Source organism: Lissotriton vulgaris, chromosome 3_1 (assembly GCF_964263255.1).
Source record: "Lissotriton vulgaris chromosome 3_1, aLisVul1.2, whole genome shotgun sequence".
Classification (NCBI taxonomy): Eukaryota; Metazoa; Chordata; class Amphibia; order Caudata; family Salamandridae; genus Lissotriton; species Lissotriton vulgaris.
In genome coordinates this window covers 655,923,982-655,951,370 of record NC_141689.1, presented here as the reverse complement: position 1 = coordinate 655,951,370, position 27,389 = coordinate 655,923,982, and the positions used below count along the sequence as shown (strand labels likewise).

Here is a 27,389-nt window from a genome sequence, read left to right as displayed (position 1 = left end):
TTATTTGTCCTATAACTCTGCAGACATCGACAACAAATCATCGAAAAGCACTTGTCAATAAGCTACATATCCCTAATGGATTGGTAGGCGTGTAAAATGTTCATGACTGAATTAGGTTGTGATTGTTTACAAAGAAAATGAAATAATGGAGGAACTTACAAGTTGGTTGAACTGCCCTGGCTTCTTACTGCAAACATTACATTTTGTCTGTGAATAAAGAGTAAAATTAACCTGTCTCAAGTGCCTCATTTCTTCATGCGAAGAGGTTTGGTAATTTGTGTGACAGGAGTTGTCCCTGAAGGAGTCAACACCTGATTCAGATCAAAGCCAGAGTTCTTACAAAGAATATTTTAGTTTAAAGTTATACGAATATTGCAGTTGGACATTTTTATCAGTTTGTAAATAGAAAATGCATTTGTATTTTTCCTCTGTCCATTCTTAGTGAGGAATGGAATATGTCCAGGTCTGGTTCCAACTCTGAGTCAGATACAAGCTCCAGTTCAGATTCTGAATCGGTAACAAATGGACAGAAAAGCAGCTGTGAGGGAAGTGAATCGGATTACCATCCAAGCCACAAGGTTAAAAGCAGGAAACCTCCAAATAGGTAAGAATGATTGTTCATTTGTCTGAATGAATGTTGACCTTTTAAAATAATTTTTGAGACATCAATGCATGAACACTCCTTATCCAGTGACGCCAACTGCTGCATCAAGTGCCTCATGTTTCCACTTGTCAGGCAGGATGCAAAGATGGGCTTCTCGTGTGCATCCCCTTACTTTCCTATGGGGGCTGGGGGGGCCTGCAGCGATTGTTGCTGTTTCCTGGCACCGTCAGGAAGGCCCGTCAGTACCAGTAAGAGGATTGCGTCTGTCGTTCCTATGGGCCCATGACTGTCAGTCAGGCGGAGATCATGAGTATGCCTATATATTTACGAGTACCTTCATAGTCGATTGGTTATTAATGCACCAGACCAGCTTCCATAGTCAATACCGCTTTCATGTAGGAGATCAGATCAGAATGTTTTAGTTCTTTCAAAATAGGAAGACCTTCTGCTTAAACTTGATTTTGTTAGCAAGATAGCACATTGAAGCCTGCACTTTGGAGTTCAATTGAACAGGATTGTTGTCTTTTAGGGTTGGTGTGTTATCGTTGTAAAACTGGTCAATTTCCTTAAGACAAACCTTTGTTTAAGTTCTCAATCCATTATGGGATTTATTTTTGTAAACTCTCGCCAGGCCTGTGTTGAATGAGCCTGGAATTGGATTCCCCAGGCTCCTGTGCTTCCTTAGATGGGTTATTTGAGTCAGTAGATCCTGAAACTAAACCTTCCTACCAATGATTTGCTGAAATCACATTTCAGAAGGGTAGAGAGCAACATTTTTCGTTTAAAATCTACTTCACCATCTACTCGAGGGACTATGTGGGAAATAATTTCTCCAAGAGCAAACCTAGTAAGAACAACAAGATAAAAATGAATAACTTAATAGAGAATGCTTGAGCTGTTTTGGAGAGACACTGCTGTTATTGCTGAAGACTCGGTACCCCATTCTCTATACACACAATAATTGAACAATATGGCTTACCTTATCTATATTCACCTATTTGGGACAGATGTGCTCCTGGGGATTGCAAGGCCCTCACCCACATAATTGTGGCATGCTTCATCATTGGCTATTTCCATTCTTAAAGTTATGAGTTTTAGTGGGCTACAACCACAGCTAGTAGGAGAAAGATTCTTTCCTCTTTTTATAAGTAAAAGGTCTCCCCTGCCAGAAAAAAAATCTAAAGTTAAAACAGCTTTCAGTAATCCAGTTTAATAATGTATTACTTGTTACCCGGCCTGGGTTAAAAAAGTGTTGATCTGGGGAGGGTTGTGGTGGTGGTGGGGGGGGGGGCAGCGGGGGGGGAGGGTTGGAAAACAACCAAAGTTATCAGCGATTTATTTGGAGTGATTAATACCTTTCCGTCTGTGCTGATTTGCATGTTTCAGATGCCTACAAAGAGCCTAGTAGGTGTTATGTTTTTTCTTCTGAAAGAGATTGATAGTTATAGATTTCTTACCTTAGAATTACCCCCAGGCATAAGACTGGATCCAGAGAATTTTTTCTAAGCAGTACCCCTGCTCGTTGTTCGACTCCGCTTCTGTGTCGCCTGCATGACGTTGCGATGCCTACATAGCCGCCGCCCCTGCGTGCTGACGTCAGTTCTTTCTTTTTCTGCGACAGCCTAGCAAACCCCTAATTCACTTTTTGACTAACCCTTTTCGATGTTTTTGTTGACTTTTCGAGTCCATCAAGGGATCTCTCAACGCCGGACTGGGTTCAAGACTTGCGACTGCAGTCACAAGCTGATGTCTGTGACGGATTGGCCTATGTTCTTTTCCTAAAACAGCATTGAAGCCTAAACCCAATTGGCATTGTCAGCCCCTGGTCAATGGGCCCCCCGGGTTCTCAGGACACTGTGACCTGAGAAGGCCTCTAAGGACTGCAGTACTTATTGTGTCACCCTTATAGGTCCTGTACCATTACACTCACACACAGCCTTCGCAGACTGCGTGTTTTGGTGCAGAACAAAGTGAAGAGTCAACATTGCACACATCTTTGTGTGCCATGCCTACAAACCACTGCCCTGGCATAGGTCAGTCACCCCTCTAGCTGGGGGCACTATACCAGTGGGGAGGTTACAAGTGCACGAGCCTTGTACCCCTACAGTGTCTATGTCCATTCTTAGACATTGTAAGTGCGAACTCCACATCACCATAATGGCTACACTGACAACGGAGAACTTTGGTATCAAACTTCTCAGCATATTAAACCCACACTGATGCCAGTGTGGATTAATGAACAATGCACACAGAGGGCATCTTAGAGATGCCCCCTGACAACTAACCTACCACTAGTGTTTCAGCTGCCACCACAAGACCTGTTTCTGGACCCCCAGGTCGAGAGCCTGCTGCTCTCTGGGGCCTGAAACAATGCACATCCTGGGACGAGGTGCCAGGCTTCCTCCCCCAGGATGGGCAGGGTTCACAAAGGGGAAGCTTTAAAGTCTTGCCGCCTTTGTGAGCTTCCCCAGGCCACTTGCTACTCTTAGCAACTGATCCCCACTGGTCTGACCCCCACTTTGAGCGGGACAACCGGCGAGAAAAACAAGTGAGGAAGAGAGGTGTGCCCACCTCTGCCAACTCCACCCCTCAGGTGGGGAAGGCGAGGTGAAGCACAACTCAGTCCCCGCCATCTTGCAGTTGGGGGGACTCAGCCAACCCGGGACAGGCTCATGCCCCCTCCCACTGAAGGGTGGTATAATAGAGGGTGTACCCACCCCAGGGAAGGGACCTATTGGTCTCTACCTTTTACCTGCCTGGAACACCCCTAAATCTAGTATTTATGGGCACCCCTGAACCTTGCTTCCTCAGGCCAGAAGAAACTACAAGAAGAAAGACCGAAAAGCTGTGCAGTAGCTATAAAGAGGAAGACGCCCACTGACTAGGCCCCAGCCTTACCGGCCTGTCTCCACCTCAAACCTGCTCCTGTGAAATCCCGGTGTGTCCTGCAGTCAGCAACCTGGTAAACCCTGGAGGACCTGCCTGCCTTCAAACACAAAGACTTTGTCTCCCGTGAACACTGGATTTTTTCATCTGCAACCTCTGGCCATGGCCGGAAACCGTGAATCCACACCCCTCTGACCCGCCGTCCATGGCCCAAGCTCGAGTGGACAAACAACACGAGGAGGTTACCCCGGCGATCCTGACCTGAGATCCGCCAACCCCAGCGATCCTGACCTGAGATCCGACAACCCCCTGACCTGCCTCCAGCCGACGCCTGCAGCCTAAATCCAGAAGGTCCCCCCAACCGCAACCAGGAGCTGGTAAGAAGATCCGACCACAAAAGGCACCCCTGCACCCGACGCTCCATGGCCTTGGGTGCCCAAACCGGTGCCTAACCAACCCCTAACTTCCCAACTTACCTCGCGAAGTGGTGGTCGCACCCAGAAGACCTTCGTCCCCAAGCCTACAGTGCCTTTCCAAACCAGAAGTTCCCCATTGAAAACAACAGGGCGCCCGATGTCGAAACAGCATCCTGCACCCGGCCGCCCTAGTGCGGCTGAGGGTGAACTTTTGGTGCTACTTTGTTTCCCCGTTTGCCCTGAACTAAAGTCCAACCAAATGGCCTGCTAGTTAGCAGCCACCAACTGGAGGCCCCCTGTTCCCAATTGGATAACATTGGGCCTCAGCACCCTGCCCTAGTGCCACTAAGGGAGTAACACAGGTGCATCCTTGACCCTGAGAGACCACTGAGTCTGCCCCCAGAACCTCAACTCCGACTACCAAATACTTATCTTTTAACCAAGAACACTATTTTCCTCCATAGGATAACATTGACTGTTTTTCATGGAAATGTTTTAAGTGTGGAGTTTGAAAACCTAAAGAAATCTTTAAAATTGCACTAACTAACAAAAACGATTTTACTTACCTGTTTGCAGGAAAGAGTAAGAAAAATAATCTGAAAAGTAACTTACCTGTAATTTTACTGAAAAGCCCATTCACGTTTACATACTGTATTTACAAATTATTGCATTTCTCTGAAACCATGCTGCAAGTCAAAAACAAAGTGCATATACTATTACAAATCCAAACTGTATCACAACTGTTTCTTTACTACAAAGTAATTACCTGTCCCAGGCTTGCTTGGTTCTAGAAAATAAAATAACTAAAATAATATATTCATACAAATTGCCAGTTTTTGCAAAATTACTAAAAGTCTTGTTAGGGCCTTGGTTAAGTCCCTTTAGAATTTAAGAAAAATAAAGACACTGTAGCTAGGGTTAGAGGGGGTAGAAGTTTAACTCAAAACAAGAACCCAGCTGTTAGTGAGAATAACCATAATGACATAGAGGACATGGTTGAGGAGCTTGACCTCACCCCTTACCTTCACTTGTCTTTCAAGGAGGTCAGGTACCAATGCAGAATTAAAACCATAATCATGGGCTCCCATCCCACCAAACAAAAGCTCAGGGGGTGTTGGCTGGGTATGCTAAGGACCACCCATCTGAAAATGGTTAAGACCAGTCAGATGAGGAAGGAGGGGAAGGGGATGACCTGGTAGATTAACCCCCTCCACTTCCAAGGGAGAAAAGGGTCCAAGTACCCATTACTCCAAGATTAGACCTCTCCGTACCTAGATCGCACTCAGTTGGATCAGGTACCACTGATGACATTAAGGACAGCCTCAATGAGGAGGACAGCCTTTTAGCAAGGCTGACAAAAGACTGGATCTAGAGACCAGGTTGCTGGCTCTAGAAAGAGAGAGAGCAGAGATGGACCTCGCACCCATCAATTGCTGCAGCAATTTACTCAATGAGGATAAAGAGCAATCTTATGATCCTTATATACCCAAAGGGATTGTCCTTAAATATGAAGAGTGATGATATCACAAAATGGTTCACAGCCTTTGAGGGGGCCTGTGAAATGAGAAAAGTGAAGAAGTCACAGTGAGGGGCACTCCTTTGGGAACTATTCTCTGGTAACTGCAGAGACAGACTCCTGATCCTTTCTAGGGCAGATGCTGGGTCTTATGACCTCATGAAGAGAACTGACTGAGTGGCTGCTTAGGCTGCAACCACCAAACATGTTTCTGGACCCCTGGGTCGAGAGCTGCTGCTCTTTGGGGCCTGAGCAATGCACATCCTGGGACGAGGTGCCACGCCTCCTCCCCCAGGATGGGCAGGGTTTACGAAGGAGAAGCTTCAAAGGCATGCCGCCGTTGTGAGCCTCTCCAGACCATTTGCTGCTTTCAGCAACTGGTCCCCGCAGGTTCTACCCCTCACTTTATGCGGGAGAACCAGTGGGAAAAATAAGTGAGGAAGAGAGGTGTGCCCACCTCTACCAAATCCAACCCTAAGGTGAGGAGGCGAGGCGACGTGAAGTACAACCTCTAGTACCCACCATCTTGAGGATGGGGGGACGCAGTCAACCAGGGACTGGCTTCTGCCCTCCTCCCACTCGAACATGGTAGAATAGGGGGTGTACCCACCCCAGGGAAGGGATCCATTGGTCCCTGCCCTTTACCTACCTGTAACACCCCTAAATTTAGTATTTAGGGGGCACCCTGAACCTTCCTTCCTCAGATCCAGAAACGACAAGAAAAGAAGATAAGGACGAAGAGCCGTGCAGAGCTAACAAGAGGACGACACCCACTGACTTGGCCCCAGCCCTACAGGCCTGTCTCCCCTCGAACCTGCTCCTACGAAATCCTGGTGTCTCCTGCAGCCAGCAGCTTCAAAAACCCCGGTGGACCTGCCTGCCTTCACTTCAAAGACTGTATCTCCAGTGAATACCAGACTGGTTCAAACTGCAGCTTTTGGTGCCAGCCAGAGACTGTGAATCCAGGCCACTCTGCAACCACCGAACCCGGCCGAGCGGAAAAACACCACAAGGAGGTCTCCCTGGTGATCCTGACCTGAGATCCGTCGATCCCTGACCTGCCTCCAGACTATGCCTGCTGCCTCAATGCAGAGGACTCCCCCTACTGCGAACACAGCGGGTAAGAAAATCTGATGTCCCAAGGCACACCTGCACCTGACGCCCCACGGCCTTGTGTGCCCAAACCAACGGTGCCTAACCAACCCACGACTTCCCAACGCACCCCTCGAAGTGGTGGTCGGACCCAAAAGATCGTGGCCTGCTTGCTAGCAGCCACAAACCGGAGGCCCCCCTATCCCTCATTGGATAACATTGGGCCTCAATACTCTGCACCCGGCTGCCCTAGTGCTGGTGAGGGTGCAACAACAGTGCATCCCACAGTCGATTACTTACCTGATAACAGTTAACCTATTTTCCCTCCGCAGGATAACATTGACACTTTTTTGCCAAAAAATTTCAAAGTGTGGAGTTTTGAAATCTAAAAATATTCCTTAAAAATCTCACAATTAACCAAAACGTGTTTAATCACCTGTTGTGGGAACTGTCCCAGTGCTGGATCTAGGTATCCAGCACTGAGTTGGAAAAGTAACGTGAAAAGTACCTTACCTGCAATGTACTGTAAAAGCCTATTCATTTCAATGTACTTCTCCCAAAAAATTCTGTGTGGATTTTGGAAATCTGAAAATATTCTTTAAAAATCGCAAGAGCAACCAAAATGTAATTTCTTACCTGTTTACAGGAAATGGCCCAGTGCTGAATCTAGGTATCCAGCACCGAGTTAGAAAAGTAACGTAAAAAGTAACTTACCTGTAATTTACTGAAAAAGCCTCTTCATTCCAATGTACTGTATTGGCTAATTGTTGCATACTACTGCTCCCCTGTAAATCAAAGTTCAATTTCTTTTTTTTTTTTATTTCAAATATTTTTTTTAATTGATTTTATACATACATACATACAATCATATTTTTATACAGACACAATTGGCCTAGAGTTCAGTTCTTGAGTGTGTGAATTCATTTGCTGACTGAGTTTGTACATCAAATGCTTAACACTGTCCTTTGATACTGCCTTACTGCTCAACCAAGCTACCACTTTTAGAGAGTAAGGTTCTATCTAACTTTAACCTCTGCCTACCTCTTGGGCCACTTGGACTCATACACACAATACCTCATTTTGGTGTGGTATATATAGAGCCAGTTTCTTACATGGGGCTGCGGGCTGAAGGACATGCCAGGATTCTGCTGGAGCAGTTTAAGGTCGGGACAGGCCGGTAGGGCTAGGGCCAAGGCAGTTGGTATCCTCTTCTTCTTTCTTCAGCACAACTCTTCTGTCCTCCTTCTTGCTTGTCTGAGGAGGCAAGGTTCGGGGTTGCCCCTAAATACTACATTTAGTTGGTTTCAGGTAGGTACAGGTTGGGACCACTGGGTCCCTTGCTTGGGGTGGTCACATCCTCTATTATCCCACCCTCCAGTGGGAGAGGGGCATAAGCCTCTCTCTGGTTGGCTTGGTCCCCTCTATGCTCAAGATGGCGGGGACTGAGTTGTGCTTCGTCTTGCTTCCTCCACCTGAGGGGTAGAGTTGGCAAAGGTGGACACACCTCTTCTCCTATCTTGGTTTTCCCACCAGTTCTCCCTCCGAAAGTGGGGATTAGAACCGGCTGGGAGCAAGTTGCTGGGAGCAGCAAATGGCTGGGTCAGCTCACAAAGGTGGCAAGCCTTTGGAGCTTCCCCTTCATAGACCCTACCCATCCTTGGGGTGGAGGCTTAACACCTCTGCCCAGGATGTGCTTTGTTTCAGGACCCAAGAGTGGGAGGCTCTCGACCCAGGGGTCCAGAAACATGTCTGGGGGTGGCAGCTGGCATTTTTCAGGGGGCATCTTAAGATGCCCTCTAAGTGCAATTGGCATTAAATCCCACACTGGCATCATTGTGGATTTAATGGGCTGAGCAGTTTGAAACCAAACTTCCCAGAATTCAGTAAAGCCATTATGGTCCTGTTGAGTTAGTAATGACAAACTCCCAGACAATATACTCTTTATGACTTTACTGCACTTACAATGTCTAAGAATGGACTTAGACACTTTAGGGGTACATCGCAACTGCACCTGTACCCTCACCAGGGGTATAGTGCCCCCAGCTAGAGTGGTGTCTTACCTATACCATTAGCAGTGTGTTGTAGGCATGGCACACAGTTATGTGTGCCATGTCGACTCTTCTCTTTTCTCTGCAGCAAAACACGCAGTCTGCAAAGGCAGTGTGTGTGTTAATGTACAGGGCCTCTGAGGGTGGCACAATATGTGCTGCAGTCTTTAGAGGCCTTCCCTGGTCACAGTGCCCTTGATACCCATGGTACTTTTTACAAAGGGCTTACATGTGCCCAGAGAGCACACTTAGTCAAAGAGCATCAAACATCAGGAAAAAAGTGGGGTGTAACCATGCAAAAAGGGGGAACTTTCCTACACTGTGTTTATGCAACAGTACAACACATTGTATGTTACTTGCTTCATATAAAGATCTCTAGATTAGCATTCTTCTCTTTACGATTACATCTGGCTGCAGTTGTTGCCTATCCTTAACATAGGCAACACTTCTTCATTCAAAACACAAGTAGTTAAGGCATTAATGGAAGGTCTCAAAAGAGCAATTCCACCACGGTTCCCACCTGAATCCTCATGGAATCTTAACATTGTCCTTGCATGACTCATGGGCCCTCCATGTAAGCCCCTTCACACCTGCTCTCTTCAATTTTGCTCTTTGAAAGTGACATTTTTAGTTGCTATACCTCACTCAAATGTGTTAGTAAACTTCAGGCATTGACTTTGGAAGAAGGCTTCATCCAACTCCATAGAGACAGGGTTGTCCTCCACAAATACTTGTTGATGGACGGCCGCACATCGCTCTCTGCAGTGGTGGAATACACAAACCTTTCCAAAGGGCAGCCATTAATCGACCCGGTTCCACAGATAGTGCTCACAGCAGGCGCATCGCTCACCGGTTGGGGAGCTCATCTTCAAAAACATACCATTCAGGGCATGTGGACTATACAGCAAAAAACAACTCGCCATAAACCATCTGGAGCTGCTAGCAATTTTTCTAGCATTGAAAGCATTTCAGATACTTCTGTATAGACAACCTGACAGCAATGTACTACATACAAAATAGGGGGGGGGGGGACACACTCTCCACAGCTTTCACACCTAGCTCAAATCATATGGAGATGGGCCATACCTCAAAAAATATATCTCCGTGCAGAACATCTCCCAGAAGTAAACAATCAAATTGCGGATCTGCTCAGTCGTCCAAGACAACTACACCCTCAAGTTCTTCTCCCATTTTTCCAAATGAGGGGCTACCCATAGCTAGACCTGTACGCCACACACCTTAACGCAAAATTCTCAAACTTTGCGTCCAGGTATCCACAACCATTGTCCAGAGGCAATGTGCTATGAATCATTCGTTCACATATATTTGCTGATGCTTTTCCACCTCTCCCGCTAATTCCATTAGTGGTTCGGAAGCTGAAGCAACATTCACTCACAATGATCCTAGTTGCTCCCACATGAGCTCGACAACCCTGGTTCACAACCCTGTTGGAACTATCAGTAGTACCTCATCAAAAACAACCCTCACCCAAGCTTCTCAGTCAGAACCATGGAGAGATAAGGCATGCAGATCCCAGTCAACTCAACCTTGCGATCTGGCACCTGAAATCCCGCCAGACTACATGAACGTCATTAAAGAGGCTACACACCCCAACACAAGGTCATGCTATGCAGCAAAATGGAAACGATTTGTTATTTATTGTAATAACAATCAAATCAATCCGCTTGATGCTTCAATTCAGAACATTATCTGCTATCTGTTACACCTACGGGCTAGCTTAGCATATACATCAATAAGACTGCATCTTTCTGCAATAGCAGTTTACTTCCAACACAGACAACACTTGTCCTCGTTACGTGTACCCGCTATCAAAACCTTTATGGAAGGACTCAAGAGACTTCCACCTTCTCAGGTGTGAAATCTTAATATAGTTCTTGCAAGACTCATGGGCCCACCATTTGAACCATTGCACAAATGTGAACTACAATTTCTCACTTGGAAAGTAGCCTTCCTCATAGCCATCACATCTTTTCGAAGAGTTGGTGAGCTCCAGGCACTAACCATACAAGAACCATTCTTACAAATTCACCAAAATAAAGTTGTTCTTGGACTAACCCCAAATTTTTACCCAAAGTTGTTACTGCCTTTCATCTCAACCAGTCTGTTGAGTTACCCGTGTTCTTTCCTCACACATTAGATGTTAAGAGAGCATTACTTTATTACATTGAAAGAACTAAATCTTTTAAGAAAACCAAACAACTTTTTGTTACTTTTTCACCACTGCATAAAGGCAATCCTATATCAAAAGCAAGTATTGCATGGTGGATAGTTGAGTGCATACAAATATGTTACATTAAAGCTAAACGCACATTAACAATTCCCCCTAGAGCACACTGTACACGCAAACTAGAGGCTTCCATGGCATTCTTAGGTAACATACCCGTAGATGATATTTGCAAGGCTGCAACATGGTCTATACCACACACATTCACAAAACACTATTGTGTAGATGTGTTAGCGAAACAACAAGGTAGTGTGGGCCAAGCTGTTTTAAGAACACTATTTCAGACCACTGCAACAGATACAAGTTAGCTACCGCTTGAGAGTAACTGCTGTATAGTCTATGCTAAAGAATATGATCTACAGCTCCTATGTCTTGATCGGAAAATGCTACTTCTCCAGTATTGGGGTGTCTTACATAGATTCACATGCCTGAAACCTTCCCAGTCGTCGGAGTGGGAGTCCCACGGTACATAAAAAAGCAATAATTTGCCTATAATAAACCAAAACCCTTGGTAATAACCAACCAGGAAGTAAAGTAGCCCTAAGCTACAGTGAAAAAACTTCCACACTCATGACTATCCTAGTCATTTTATATAGACCAAACTACAGCCAATCAGGCAACAACACCCACCAGAATGTTCTCCTCAGAGGCTCAGGCTCTCAGATTTTCTACCACACGTTGTGTGAAGGGAGTCTCCCTGAGCTCTGCTCAGTACTTCACTTTTCTGACTGAATGTATTCATCCAGGATGTCATCTACTAAGAAATCTCACTTCAGGCCTTGTGATTCTTGTGGGAAGCTCCGGCTTTTTGAAGAAGATCCCCACAAAAAGTGCATTTATTGCCTTTATCCTGATCATGAAGATTGTAAAATCTGCAGGACCTTCCCTCAGAAGACTCTCAGGGACAGGGAAGGACGCCTTCTTCTATGGCTACAGAAGTTAAAGGACCAATGCAGCGCTCTTTCTGAGGTAGGAAGTGTGGCCTCAGGGTCATCTAAAACTTCTAGGAAGAGGAAGGCTGAGGAAGATTCATCTTCCACTGGGGCTAAGGTGTTGAGGAAGGTTCAGCCCTCCAAAGGCTCTGGCCTGTCTTCTGGAAAAAAGGCTTCTCCACCTTCTGGATCTGTGTCGCCCCCTAAAAAGACTGGAAAGTCTTTGACCTCTAAAAGGCTTCCTGAGAAGATGTTCCCTCAGGAGAAAAAGTCTACTCCTCTGACGGAGTCGTCGTCGGTTCCATCGTCGACGCCACCTCAACGTCAACGGTAACCTTCTCGTCTCCTAAGCCCAAGATGATTGTCGTCGGCCTCTTCACCGTCGACGCTGGTCTCGTTCACGGTAAGGCCTATTTTGATGGCAAAGATAATGCCTTCCATCGTCGACGCTTTGCCGCATACGAGTGCTTCGTCGACGAAAAGCAGCGCAGCTTGATGTCGACGACCCCGTCGACAAAGACTACATCGTCGACGGAGCACAAGTGCTCCGTCGACAAAGATTTGCTTGACGTTGACGACCCCACTGTCGATGAAAACTTCCTCGTCGACAAAGATTCCACAGTCGACGAAGGCTGCCTCGACATCGACAGCTTCATTGTCGACGAAAAATGTCCCGACGACGACGCCATAGTCGACGAAAGATTCTTCGTCTCAAATACTGTCGACGAAGATTACACCATCGCTTAAAGTAACTGTCTTGTCGACGCCGTCGTCGTCGATGATGGCACCGTCTACGAAGAAACCGTTGACGCCACTTTTATCAAAGTGTACGTCTTCTGTTGGTCTTCTACACCATCTAAGACCTCCTTTAGCCAACCATTACGTCACCTTCTTTGCTTCAGAGACGTGGCTCCTCATTACAAGCTCTATCACCGCTTAAATTGCCTGACCAATTGCTGGATTCAGATGAAGATGAGGAGAAATCTGACATTGATGACAGGTTCCGCATTGCTACTAGTCCACCGGAACTGCTCATAAAATATCAAGAGGAGGATCCAGACGACTAACATTTCTCTGAATCCATAGATCAAGCTCCGGCCACAGTTCCCTCAGCACAGATGCCTCTGGCGCTTCTTGATAATTTACAGTATATGGTACAAGATAATCATCGTCGTTTTCCTCCTTTGGAGTCGGCGGCATCTCTTCCATCGACTCCCATGCCTCAGGCCTCTATATCCACTTTGAGATCTCCAAGACCACAATCTCCAGCGCCTTCTCAAGCAGCAAACACCACTGATGAGGATAGGGAAGACGGAGAAGTGGATGATAAATCTAGTCTGTCGGAGTGGGATGATTATCAGATTCAGACGCCATCACCTTCCGCCCCAGCTGTGGCTGATTCACCTCCAGTTGATATTGGGTGATTTCATGTACTGATGGAGAGGGCTACTAAGAGATTCTCGATCGCAATGGAAATAAAGAAAGACAAGTGCTTTCTTTATGATTTTAAAGATCAGCCGCGAAGACAAGTCAGAAGGATTCCCATCATTGCCTTCATATGGAAGGAAGGTTTGAAAATTATGGCAACACCCAATTCTCCTTCCAGCTGTACTACCCAGATTAGACAAAAAGTACAAGGCAGCGGACAACCTAAGGCAGATTCTGTCATCGCTCAAGCGGCTCAAAGACGTACCAGGAACCCATCTTTACCTATTTCAGCTCCATCTTATAGAGTTGGCAGGAGCTTGGATTCCATCGGAAAGAAGGTCTCCACGATGGCTGCAACCACTGTAAGAGCTGCGAACTCCCTAGCAATACTAGGGAGATACGACAGGCAGATGTGGTCCGACATCTCCCCCTATGTTGAGATGTTACCAGAACCTGCAAGATCTGAAGCAAAGCAGGTATTACGAGAGGGCGAGCTTGCTTCAGCAGAAATAATCGATGCAGCAGTAGACGTGGCGTCTACAGGCTTTAGACAGCTGGGAGGTGCTGCGGTGTTAAGAAGACAAGGATGGCTGAAGTCCACATCGTTTCGCGAAGAGGTCCAGACCAAGATAATTGACATGCCTTTTGATGGCGAGTTTCTCTTTGGCCAGCATGTTGACAAGGCTCTACAAGCCATAAAGAACGACACTGAAACGGCGCGATCTTTGGATAGCCTGCAATTTCGCAAGTCGTCCTTTCGAGGAGCTAAAGGACGCGGATCTTTTTCAAACAGAGGAAACTACAGTCAGCAGAGGTCTTATCTAACTCCCAATCCAACCAACGGTATCAACCCTACAAATAGCAGTCTTACCGACAAAGAGGTAACTCTTACACGCTGTCAAGAAGAAAGTCCTCCTACCGTGGAAGAGATTTGAATAAAAAACAGTGAGACCCGCTGCCTGCCACCATCTCTACCTTTCCCCCAGTCAAGAGTTGGAGGAAAAATATCCCAATACTACTCAAATTGGTCCGCAATTACTACAGACAAGTGGGTCCTGAATATAGTGGCCAGGGGTCACAGTTTAGAATTCGAGAAAATCCTCCCAAATTCTCCTCCCAAGGGCCCACCTCCAGCTCATATCAAGAAGCTGTTCACCCAAATACACTCAATGATTCGTAAGGGAGCGATCAAAAGAGTTCCTCATTTGCAGAAGGGAACTGGCTTTTACTCCAGATTCTTCCTCATAAGGAAAAAGTCGAGGGAATGGCGTCCCATCCTTGACTTACGTGCCCTCAACAAATACTTAAAGAAGTTGACCTTCGAATGTTAACACTTCAAGAAATACTCCAGCTTCTTTCAATGGGGGATCACATGGCCACCCTCTATCTTCAAGACGCTTACTTTATTTATTTATTTATTTATTTTATATTCTTATAGAGCGCCAGATTAGACTCCCGAAGGGGTATCTCCGCGCTATTACTGTGCCACAAATTAGTGCTGTTACAAGAGAGTGGTTAGTATAGGGTAGCGAGGCCGGGAAGTGATTTATTTGTCAGAAAACAGATACGTTTTTAAGTTCTTGCGAAAACTCAGATGGCTGGAAATTGACCTGAGTTCTTGGGGTAAAGAATTCCAGAGTGTTGGGCCGGCATAAGCTAATGCACGGCCACCTTGTCTGGCCTTCTTTACTCTTGGTGTCTGCAGGAGCTGCTGTTGGCTGGAGCGCAAATGTCGTCCCGGGATGTAGGGCTGGAAGATCTTAATCATATGTTTCGGGCCCTCCCCTATCATGCTCTTATGGATGGTGCAAAAGATCTTAAAGTGGACTCGCTTCCTAACTGGAAGCCAGTGGAGTCTCATCAGCAGGGGACTGGAAGGGGTCCTGGCTGGAGCATTCAGGACAACCCTTGCTGCTGTGTTTTGAATTATTTGCAATTTACTGAGCTGCTCCTCGTTAGCTCCGAGGAGCAGCCCGTTGCAATAATCCACCCTACTGATGACCAGAGCCTGCACGAGCGTTTTTCTGTGATGGTCTGGTATGTAGGGAAAGGCTCGTCTCAGCATCCCGATAGCCCGGAAACAGGTACCAGCAACCTGATTGACATGTCCCTTAAAAGTAAGTTGCTGGTCAAAGAGCACTCCCAGGTTCCTGATGGAGCTCTTGGGAGTGGGGACAGGACCTAGTTCCACGGGCCACCAGTCAGAGGACCAATATGTTGCCGCTTGTCCAAAACACATGACCTCCGTTTTCCCCACATTGCACTGCAGACGGTTAGTTGACATCCAGTCTGCTATGGCTCTCATCCCATCTGCAAAAGATCTTTTTATTGCAGATGTGAGGGTTTTGAAAGGGAAAAGGAGTTGGGTGTCGTCAGCATACGACACCGGGGTGAACCCGAAAGATCTAGCTAAGTTGGCTAGGGGTGCCACATACACATTGAAAAGTGTAGGACTAAGGCATGAGCCTTGTGGCACTCCCTTATTGAGCTCCCTTAGTGTGGATTTGTGGGAGCCCAGCCTAACTTCTTGGGCACGACCAGTCAAAAAGCTCCTCAACCAAGTCAAAGCCTCTCCCACCACACCCACCTCACCTAGGCGGTCAAGAAGCACTGTGTGAGACACCATATCGAAAGCGGCGGAAAGGTCCAACAGCACCAGAATCACGGAGCTGCCCTCATCCAGTGCCATTCTGATGTTATTGGTCACTGTCTGAAGGGCTGATTCTGTGCTGTGGTTTGGCCTGAACCCAGATTGTGAGTGGTCCAGGCCATCCGTCGCTTCCAGATGTTGAGAGAGATAGGTGTTCACGTGCCTCTCCGTAACCTTACCCAGGTGAGGCAAGAGGGAAATGGGTCGTAGATTGGAGAGGTCTGTCCAAGGAGAGGATGCCTTTTTCCGAATCGGGTTCACCACCGCCCTTTTCCAATCTGCAGGAACCTGGCCTTTGGTTAGGTTTCATGTGCCAATACTCCCCAAGCACAGTACATTTCTACGATTGAGTGGCTGGCAGGTATTTTCAGTTCAAAGTTCTCCCCTTCGGACTTCGCTCAGCGCCCCGTGTTTTTACAAAAATAATAGCTCCGGTAGCAGCACATCTCCGCCTAGAGGGCATTCAAATCTTCCCATACCTAGATGATTGCCTTATCAAGGCCAGTTCTTTTGCAATGGCAAGCGCACATGTTCAGAGATGCCGGTCTCTTTTCCAATCGCTGGGTCTCTCCATCAATTTCGACAAATCTCATCTCATTCCATCTCAAAGAAAGCCTTTCTTGGGAGCCACACTGGATACCCATCTCGCTCAAGCCTTTGTCTCAAGAGAAAGGCAACACCAGATCTGCAGAATGGCTCTCCAACTACAAGAAAAAGAGTTTGTTTCAGTTCAAAGTACAAATCTTTCCTGGGGATAATCTCATCCTGCATCTCTCTAATGCCCAACTGTCGTCTCAGAATGAGACCTTTACAAGAAGAGCCCAACCTCCAATGGTTGCAGGTTTCACGGTCGTTCGACGACATTATTCACATAACCCATCGTATGAAGGAGGTTTTTCGATGGTGGACTCAGGTAAAAAATTTACAGGAGGGATGCGCATTTCTGGCAGAAGTGGCAAGGTTTACCATTACCACGGATGCTTCCCTCGAAGGATGGGGAGCACACCTTCAGGGGATGACTGTCAACAGAAAGTGGAATGTAAAGCAAAGGAAGTGGCATATCAACCTCCAGGAGCTACGGGCCATATTCTTTGCCTTGAAATCTTTTCGAACAATCATACAGGAGTCATCAGTACTAATCCGAACAGACAATACAACAAGTATGCATTACTTAAACAAACAGGCGGAACAAAGTCCGCCCTTCTCCCCCAACAAGCCCAGGAGATTTGGGATTGGGCTCTGGGTCACAGGATCACTCTTTCAGCGGTCCGTGTTCCCGGGATTTCCAATGTACTAGTGGATTCTCTCAGCAGGGCGACAAGATCCAATCACGAATCGGAGATCCACCAACCGACACTGGACTGAGTCTTTTGGAAGTGGGGGCACCCAGATCTGGTTTGTGACGTTTCAGAACCGCAAATGCCTACACTTTGCAAGCTGGCTTCCCCACAAACAATCATGCGGGAATGCGCTTTCGATAAATTGGTCTCAGATATATGCATACGCCTTTCCTCCGATTCCTTTGGTTCCCCGGGTCATCCACAAAATGAAGAAACAACCGTGTTGCATTATCCTCATTGCTCCCAGATGGCCTTGCCAATACTGGTTCACCAAGCTTCTCCTCCTCTCGGAGTGCAAACCCATTCAGTTTCCACCAATATCGAACCTTTTAACCATCCAAGGGGGTCAAGTTTGTCACCCGGACCCAGCCTCCTTGATGTTAGCAGCTTGGTTCCTCAACACCTTGAGTTAGCACACTTAGATATTCCTGCGGATTGCCAAAAAGTCTTAGCCAATGCTAGAGCACCTACAACGATTAAGACATACAAACTCAAATGGAAGAGATTTTGTGCTTGGTGTCATTCTGCTAACTTACATCCAATTCAGGCCAAACCAGAACAGATCTTGCTGTTCTTTCTTCATTTGGCTAAATCGGGGTTAACACATTCCGCGTTGAAAGTATTCTTGGCAGCCATTTCGAGGTTCCGTCAAGATGGCTCTAACTCTCTCTATTCAACTAGAGTGATTCAGCAATTTTTTAAAGGACTTTTTCAAATGTTCCCACCCATTCAGCGTCTGCCTCCATCCTGGCTTTTGAATGTAGTACTTAATCAGCTCATGCGCCATCCCTTTGAGCCTTTTTATAAGGTGGATCTCAAATTCCTTACCTGGAAGGTTTCTCTTCTTCTAGCACTGACATCGGCACGTAGAGTCAGTGACATTCAAGCATTTACCATCAAGTCTCTGTTTGTGCAATTCACTTCAAACTCAGTGGTGCTTTGAACCAATCCAAGCTACATGCCTAAAGTTCCATCCGACTTCTATCTTAACGAACCAGTAATTCTGAAGACATTCTTTCCCTATCCGCAAACGGTAGCGGAGAAAGCCTTGCATTCCCTTGACATCAGAAGATGTCTAAAATTCTATCTATACCGAACTGCTACATTACATAAGACTGACCAGTTATGTGTAGCATACGGAAGGATACGTCAAGGATACGCTGTATCTAAACAGACCATAGCCGGCTGGGTGGCCTCAGCTGTCAGTCTATGCCATCAGCAAGCAGCAAGGCCACTGCAATCCTTGCCAAGGGCGCATTCTACGAGAGCGGTCTCCCCCTCAACAGCCCTTTTTGCTGGAGTGCCTCTTCATCATATCTGCAAAGCAGCAACCTGGTCCAGCAAGCATACCTTCACCAGGCACTACTGCTTAGATGCTGCCAGCGATGCAGATACTTCAGAGGGACGAGCAGTGCATCGCAATCTTTTTAAATAAGGTGAGCCTCTGTTCTCCCTCCTCCTCTATGCTGTTTTAGACGCCTATTTTACATGTCATTGTTGTTTGCAAAGCGTGTGTATGCATTCTGATATAAGAAGCGTCTATGAGCAGGATGGTGTGTACTGCTATCGTCTCTGATTCAGGCATGTGAATCGATGAAAGACACCCCAATACTGAAGAAGAACAATAGTTACTTACCTGTAATCTGTGGTTCTCTAGGATTAGTGTCTTTCATAGATTAACATGCACCCGCCCATCTCCCCTCAGAGGCTCCTCAGGCGATAATGTTGGTTTCACTCCTGTGCGAGAAAATCTGAGAGCCTGAGCCTCTGAGGAGAAAATTCTGGTGGGTGCTGTCGCCTGATTGGCTGTAGTTTGGTCTATACAAAATGATTAGGATAGTCATGAGTGTGGAAGTTTTTTCACTGTAGCTTAGGGCTGCTTTACTTCCTGGTTGGTTATTACCAAGGGTTTTGGTTTATTATAGCCAAATTATTGCTTTTTTATCTACCGTGGGACACAGATTACAGGTAAGTAAATATTGTTCTTACCCAGTATGCATCTGTTCTTAGCATATAGAGCTGTAGATCCATATGCACCCACCCACCTCCCCTGATACCTTTATCTGTTGCAGTATCATCTTACTTAGATACACTATACATGGACATCTCTTTCTACTCTTACTAACTCCATCATTACCCTTACGGCAAAACAATCTGGGGATGGAGTCGACGCCCATGCACACTATCACCGAAAGGAGGAGTCCCCTACCTCGTGACTGCAAAGACTTTTTCGAACAAAAGCAAAGTGCAAATATCTGGACCCAACACCAGATGGCGGTCTATGCTGAAGCATATAGATCTATAGCTCTATATGCCAAGAACAGATGCATACTCTGGAAGTAGCATTTTCCTTTTTATTCCCACCCTAACATGGGTTTTCTGTTTAAAATCTACACCTGCAAAATCTCAATTTATTTTTTTGATTGCTATCTAGTTCGACAATCACCATCTCTCCTTTTCCCAAAATACTTTTTCTACCCCTTTGTAATTCGCTTTCCTTCAAGGGTTGAATAATACCCATAATGGCCATGGTGGCATTTATTCATTTCACAAAGCATGTCATGATTTTCAAATAAAGTATGTGGGGAAAAAATGAAAAAATCTGACTAAATAGCCAGGTCGTTATTTGCAGATTTCAGATAGTCTGAACACTTTCAGTATAGGCAAATAGTTCTAAAATGTGGTGAATTTTGAGGAATGTTTGTAGGAGGGCGTGAACATGCATGGTAGAAGCTGCCTAATTTTCTTTGTATGACCGCCTGATTGTGGATATTAATCCTTTAACGTCTTCATGAATAGTTTTTGTAACATTGTGCTCAATTTGTCCTCTTGCTTTAAGGCACTAATTATCCCTTATTAGTTTAAAGTGTATTTTTTCTGAAGTCTGTGCTACTTTTTATCCTTTAGAATTAAATCTAAACATGCAAAAGCATTTGGTCAGAAAAAGAATCAAATGGATTCATCTGATGAAGATGATGATGATTACGATAAGAGAATATCGCGTCGCCAAACAGCCTCTAATGTTTGCTACAAAGAAGATGAAGAGATGAAGACTGACTCGGATGACTTGCTGGTAGTTTGTGGAGCAGATGTTCCACAGCCTGATGAGGATGAGTTTGAAACAATTGAACGTGTTATGGAATCTCGCATTGGACGCAAAGGAGGTATTTTGTTATATATTTCCATTCAAACAGTACCAGAATCTTCCCCCCCAAAAAATATTTTCAGATTTGAACCACTTGCTGGGTTAAACCTTGTAATTAGCTTAATTTTCGAAAGTGTGTCTAAACAAAGGTGTCCATGTGAACGTAGTCTTTTGATATCAATTCTGTATGAACTTGTCTTCTGCTGCTTCCTTAGTTTTTCAATCTCACATACTACCCTGTCTTTCTCAATTCCTTTCTGATGGATAGTTGTATCTGTGGATTCCTCATCTTCTGAATATCCCAGGCACTTGTTGGGATCCAGAGATTCTTCAGTGGCTCTCCCACGATGGCCGGGGACACCAGCTATGTTGTGGTGCAGCATATTGCATCCCTTTTACATCACTGGAGTGATACAGTGCCCCTGTCTGCATACTGACATCAGTTCCCTTTGTCTAGTTTTCGCGGTCTGAAGTCCTCAGGGTTCAGGGAAGTAGCTCCGCTACTCCACTTGAGATGCTAGTTGCTCCTTGAAGTGCTGGCTGTCCTCACAGGCTTTTGGAGGCAGAGTAGCTGCAGGACGAGTCGTCTTTGGTGCAATAGTCGGAAACCGCAAGCATCCCGGCAGGGTTGGCTCCAAGTCAGTTGCTGCTCCTCAATTCTTGTTCTTTGTGGCTCCTCTGTCCTCCTTCTTAGGTCGACAATCTGCTGTCTGGTGCCAGGGGCTCCTCTAAAGACTAGTTTTAGGGGCGTTAAGCTGAGTGAAGGGTGGCAGCCAATTTCCCATGGGATGTGGGCATAACCCTGTCCAAGAGTTCCTAATTTTGCCATCTCCAAGATGGGCACATAAGATAGCTCACCTTATGGGTGTGACTGGCCACGCCTCCCTGTATATCTAATTTCCTGCCTGTCCTGGTGCCAAATGAACCCAGGGCAGGGGATTGGCATTTCCCCCGTCTGGGGAAGCAGTGGTCACATATCAAAGGCAGCAGAGGACTTTGATATTTAGCCTATTACTTAGCCATCATGCATGGAGGAGGTGAAGACCTCGGGCCAGAGCAGGCTTTTCTGCCTTCAGACAAAGGACACTCACCTGCAGGGGGTCAGAAACCTGTCTGTGGTGACAGGCAGGTCGACACCAGTCAGCCAGCACACTAGAGGCTGGTAGGTTTTCAGGGGACACCTCTAAGGTACCCTCTGGGTGCATGTATTAATAAACCCACCACTAGAATCAGTGTGGGTTTATTAATACAAGGTGTTTTATAACTAATACCATATATTTCAGTGAAGCCATTATGAAGCTGGGGAACTTGTTTTTACCAGTGTCCACCACATGTACTTAACATGTCTTCCCTGTTCACTTGTGATATCCAAGAATTGACTTAGACATCATAGAGACATATTTGGTCATGCAGATATGCCCACACAAGTAGCAGGGATGTGTCGCAGCAAATACAACAAGCTGAAGGGCGGAGTGCAGAAACATTTTAACCACTCACCCCCAGTCAAAAGATCTGCATTTAATCCACCATTGTGTAGCTCAGTATGCCTCCTCAGTTTGGTCCCAGCCATATGCAAATCAGTCTTGACCCAGCTCCTCATGGGAACAGTCCGGCCCGAACTGCCATGCTAGGACCTCCCTGCACCGGAAACCAGCATCCTGGGACAAGTTTCGGGTCATCACCCCTCATCAGCCACTCTAGCTTGAATCCAGTGGTACAGCAAGCAAGGGATGTGTACCATGTTGTGTTTTCACTTGTATCTGCTCCAAGACACTCAGCTTGCAGTGGCAGTCAGCATGATTTAGGTGAGGGGTCCCTTAGGGTGGCACAATACATCCTGCAGCCCTTATGGTCCCTCTTTTATACCCATGCCCTAGAAACTCGAGTTACCGTTTACTAGGGACTTAAAGGGGTGCTAAAGGTGTGGCCAATTGGGGGAACAATTGTACAGGCTATAGTTCAAATTAGTTTCAGAGACAATAAACAAAGCATTGTCAAGAGCGTACATCGCTCAATTCTCTTGACAAAGACATGAAAAACCACAATAATCCCTTAAGTCCCCCTAACCCCTGGAAACACAATGTAAACAGTGATTTGTATGTGAGGGCCTATTCTGCCAAAGCACTTCTATCTAGGGAATGCTCTAGTAAAGGGGGGTCAGTGCCTGCTAGGCGAAGGAGGTGAAGACATTCGGGACCGGTTAATTCACGGAATTTGGTACCGTGTGCTGTGAGAGTTAGTCAGCCTCTCCGTCCCCAATATAGACCATAGGCGACAACGCCAGCCTAAGTGTGTAGGTGACTGGACTGATCCTCAATGTGCACGCATATTCTGCAAAACCGCCGCCAAGAGCCAATGTAATCTTTCGCCCTCTGTGTGATTTGTTGGGAAAACTCAGCTCATTGGGCTGTCCCCAAACTCTGTAGGCAGAGAATTGGGGTAGCTGGGTGTTGGGATGTTTGCCTATGTCCAATAGCCAGTTAGTGACGGGCATTCTCAAAGTAGGTGGAGCAAAGTCCTGGGGATCCACAGCAGCACCAGCAGTCTGCTGAGCGTCTGAGATTGTCCCTATGTAGGTGTACTGGCGTGAGGTACCAATATTTTTGCAGCGGGAATCTTTCTGGATTCACTATGCTGTGCATATTCCGCACCCACCCTTGGGCGCCATCTTCAGATTCTTTTTTCCGCCGTTGGGTCTGGATCGTCGCGTGAAGCTCCAGAAGTTTTGGAGGAGAAAATAAGAAGATAAAGCCAATTTTTTACAGAAAAGGACTTGAGAAGACTAGGTGAAAAAGACCATCAAAGCCGTGACGACGAAGGAGGAGAAGTAACTAGAGATCTTCGACGTCCGACGGGGAATGCGCGCACAGGGGGCCCCCTAAGCGCAGTAATGGACAATACACCCTTTAAATTCTGCTGTAACTGCCACCACAAGTTCGTGCAGAAGGACCAGCACTGGGTCTGCAACCTCTGTCTGCCAGTCGACCACGGGAGCAAGGACTGCAACGCCTGCTCCGTCTTCACACCGAAGACACTCAGAATTCGAGAGAAGCAGAGGATAGCTCACCACACGATGCAGGACAAGGGCCAGGCACCGTTGCTGTACGAACTGGGCCTCTACACCGACGACAAGGACAACATCGCCAAAGGTGCAGATGTCTCCACGGTCACAGAGACTGATAAGAAAACATCAGACAAGGTAGGAGAGTCTACGACCCTGAAACCCTCGACAGGGCCTCGAAGGCCCGAGGCAGACTCTCATAAATCAGAGTCTAGAGCCTCGAAGGGAGCACCGGCGCAGAAAACCTCGACGACCGAAGCTGCATCCTCCGAAAAACAGCCCAGCGGATCCTTCGAAAAGGACTCCCAGACGGCGAAGTCCGGCGAAAAGTCAAGGTCGTCGAAGCAGGTCCCCGAAAGAGGAACCTCGACTTCGAGGGAGAAGGAGCCGAAAACCACTTTGACGAAGTCGTCGAAGAGGGTGGCCCCAAACGCTAGACGCCGAGCATGCTGCGCAGATGGAGAGGAAGAAAAGAAGGCTCGAGGCCGAGATGGAGAACATCCTCCAGAGGAAGAAAGACTTCGAAGAAAAGATGAGAAGCTACGGGATCCCCTCGAAGCCCGCAACGTCCACCGCAGAGGTAGATGAGCACGAGGAGTTCGCCGAAGAGCCGCTGAAAACTCCGGAGCCCTCGGAGCAGGGAGAAGAGGAAGACCTCTATTACACAGAGGGGGAATATGGGGATCAGTGTTCGAGCTACGACTCTGGATCCTCGACGGCTCAAGACCTGGACTGGCAGGACATCGATGCCGAAAACCCGGAGGAGGCTGTGGAGACATACCCCTCGAGGCCTTCGCCGCCAGATGACATTGGGGCTTACAATGAGGTCATCAAGAAAGCAGCAGCAGCTTATGGGGTTAAATTGGAGAAAAAGAAGCCTAAAGCAGATTTCTTGCTGGAAACCTTGTTCCCCACGCACACAAGAAGCCAGTTCCTGCCCGTGCTGAAGAGTGTCATGGACCAAGGGAAGGAAGCGTTCAAGGACCCAGCGACTTGCAGATCCGTCACGCCAAGCACGGAGAAGAAGTACAAGTTCTCCTCCCAGGACCCTCCCTACATCGAAGGGTCCGTCACAGCAGACTCCATTATCGCTGCAACAGCAAGGAGAAGGACCAACGTCCCGACAACATCTGGGCCACCACGTGACCAGGAGAGGCAGAGGATGGACCTGACAGGCAGAAAAATCGAAATAAACGCTGCAATGCACTGGCGAATGGCAAACTCCAATGCCCTCCTGAAAAGGCACCAATATGAACATTGGGACGAGGTGGGGCAACTGCTCAAACACCTCCAAGTGCAATTCCAGCAGAGAGCCACACACCTCGTGGAAGAGGGAAAAAACTTTGCAAACTTGTGCCTGAAGACAGCTTTGGACAGAGCAGAAACTTCCAGCAGACTGATTGCTATAGGGATCACAGAGAGAAGGCAAGCCTAGCTCAAGATCTCAGGCTTCAAGACAGAGGTTCAGAACAACATCCTGACCACTCCATTCAATGGAGAATCGCTGTTCGGCGCCCTGGTTGATGAGAAGCTCACCCAACTGAAGAAGGATAACGAGATAGCAAGGTTCATGGGGGCCCTGCAATTCAGAGGGATGAGAAGAGGCACTCCGGCAAGGAGGCCAAACGGAAGAGGTGGTACCCAGACAGGAACATCGCACCAGGCGTTTCACCAAGGTCACCAGTGTGACAATCCGGGCCCATAGGGCCAGCAGAAGCGGACCTGGCACTACCAGAACAGGGCCAGTCCTTACGCGGGAGAGGAAACTGGCGAGGCCATAGAAGGAGAGGCGGTGAGCAACCCCCCTCTAAGTGACTTCTAACGGAAGGATGTGCTCCCCCACTCAAGCCCTCCGAGGGAAGAGCACAAAAAAGCAAAGGGTAGAGGGTTACACGGACAAGACACAAAAGAACATGTAACACCAGTGGGCGGCAGACTAAGATTTTTCCTCTAGGAATGGAGAAAAATAACCACCGACAAGTGGATATTCAACATCATACAGTTCGGATACTGCATAGAGTTGGAAAAGAGGCCGCCAAGCAGAAGACCAAAGAAAAAAGAGCATTTGGGAAGGGAGCGAACGCTGCTCCGAGAAGAAGCTCAGGAACTCCTCTGGAAGGAAGCCATTGAACCGGTCCCATTCAGAGAAAGGAACAGGGGAGTGTACTCAAACTACTTCCTGGTACCAAAAGTGGACGAAAGCCCAAGACCCATCCTGGACCTACGCTTCCTAAACAAACATATAAAGACACAAAAATTCAAGATGACATCCCTACAGGAGGTCATCCCACAAATAAGAGATGGGGATTTCATGTCCACCGTGGACCTCAAAGATGCATACCTGCACATACCAGTGAACAGGCAGCACAAGCACATGCTAAGATTCCCAGTAAACTAGGATCAGTTCGAGGCATGTGGGCTGCTGAATTCATATCTGTGCATAGATCGCCACCTAGTGTTGGGTCCGGATGATTGCACATTGTTGTCCTGGAAGAGTCTTCGAAGTATCACGAGATAGGTGGCTCCTCCCCTGGACTACAGTGCGCATGGGCATCGCCTCCATCCCCAGATTGTTTTTTTCCGCCATTGGGTTCGGATGTGTTTCGGTTCCCTCTGTCGGAACCGATAGTTGTTCAACTTCTACTCGAGACCAAAAGGTCTTTAGGCTGGGCGTCGGTATAGTTGCGTACGGGTTTCTTTCTGACTCTCAGCTCCGATCTCTTGCTGCCCTTCCACGTGCTTTCGGCGCGGTCGGGCCTATACTACACTCTTGCTATGGAGCGAACTCCGTTTAAGAAGTGCCCGTTGTATCACTCTAAATATTCACACCTCGACGTGCACCCGGTGTGCAATACCTGCTTGTCGCCGGATCACCGCGAAGACACCTGCAAGGCGTGTTCGAAATTCCGGAGCAAGAAGACTTTAAAGATTCGTCGGGCCAATAGGCTCCAGGCTAGGTTATCGGCCACGGCGCCCCCGCCAGACGACATTTTCCAAGAATCTGTCGAGGGAGAAGACGACGTGCAAGGTTCGGACTCTAATCCCGCATCCGAGGGAGAGACCTACGACGCGGGTGAGGAGAACTTTGACGAAGTCACCGACGAGGTAGGGGACGACGATCAGGCTTTTGCCACGATGGGAGATAGCTCGGAGGAAGAGCATCCCCAACCTGACTCAGGGGTTGTTCCCCTTCATACGACCCAGGTCGAGGGATCGCCTTCGGGCCTTACCCAAGATCTAACTATGAGTCCTACGTCCCCGCCTCCGGGCCCGGTCACGGACATTTATGAACCATCACTTACGTCGAAGAAAACGAAAGTGAAGCCAACTGGTCACGCATCCTCGGATGCGAAACCGAAAGTGAAAGTGGCGCTGGTGAAGAAGGTTCTGGAGGCGTCAACTTCCAAGAAAACCAAAATGGCCGACTTGAAGAGCCACGCCAAAATGGCCGACCCGAAGCCCTCGGGGTCGGCGCCGAAGGCGAAGTCCTCCGACGCGGCTGCGTCGGCGCCGAAAGGGGTCGCGGACCCGAAGACTGCTCCAAAGAAGCGTCAGGGCGACGACGCGCATAGGCATGGGGCGTCGGCCCCGAAGAAGGTGCCTGCCGGCGAACAGGCTCTCGACGATGAGGGGTCGCTCGAACCGGTCCAGCCCTCTCCGGCCTGGACAAAGAAGGTAGCGGAATCCTTGCAGCGGATTCGAAAGGCCAGTGTGGTTCCCGCTCAGGACACCAGTACGCCTAAGCTCACGCCTAAGCCTGCGAGGGAGCAAACGCCTATCCGTTTCACCCTACCGCCCAAGTCGGCGCCGAAGGCCTTCGCGCCGAAACAGGGCGGACCCTCGAAGGAGGCATTAACGCCGAAGGCTGCCTTGGCGGTGTCGAAGCTTCGTCTCCAGCCGCTTGCGGAAGAGGAACGTCGTGAGGTAATCATCGACGCCAACACCGGAAAACTGTCGCTCCTCAAACGGAAGATCACGACGGAGCCGGCGTTGGAACCCTTTAAGATCCCTCTCAAAAACAAAAGG

At 47.6% G+C, this 27,389-nt stretch overlaps 1 protein-coding gene across 1 annotated transcript in view; it reads left to right on the top strand.

Annotated features, from left to right (window-relative positions):
• The window catches only part of CHD1 (chromodomain helicase DNA binding protein 1), a 1,544,591-nt gene that overhangs the window by 159,604 nt on the left and 1,357,598 nt on the right, over positions 1 to 27,389 (top strand). The window contains exons 6-7 of the mRNA XM_086960963.1: positions 443 to 604; positions 20,065 to 20,321. Coding sequence (XP_086817089.1) covers positions 443 to 604; positions 20,065 to 20,321 — 419 coding nt within the window. The remainder of the gene's footprint in view (positions 1 to 442; positions 605 to 20,064; positions 20,322 to 27,389) is intronic.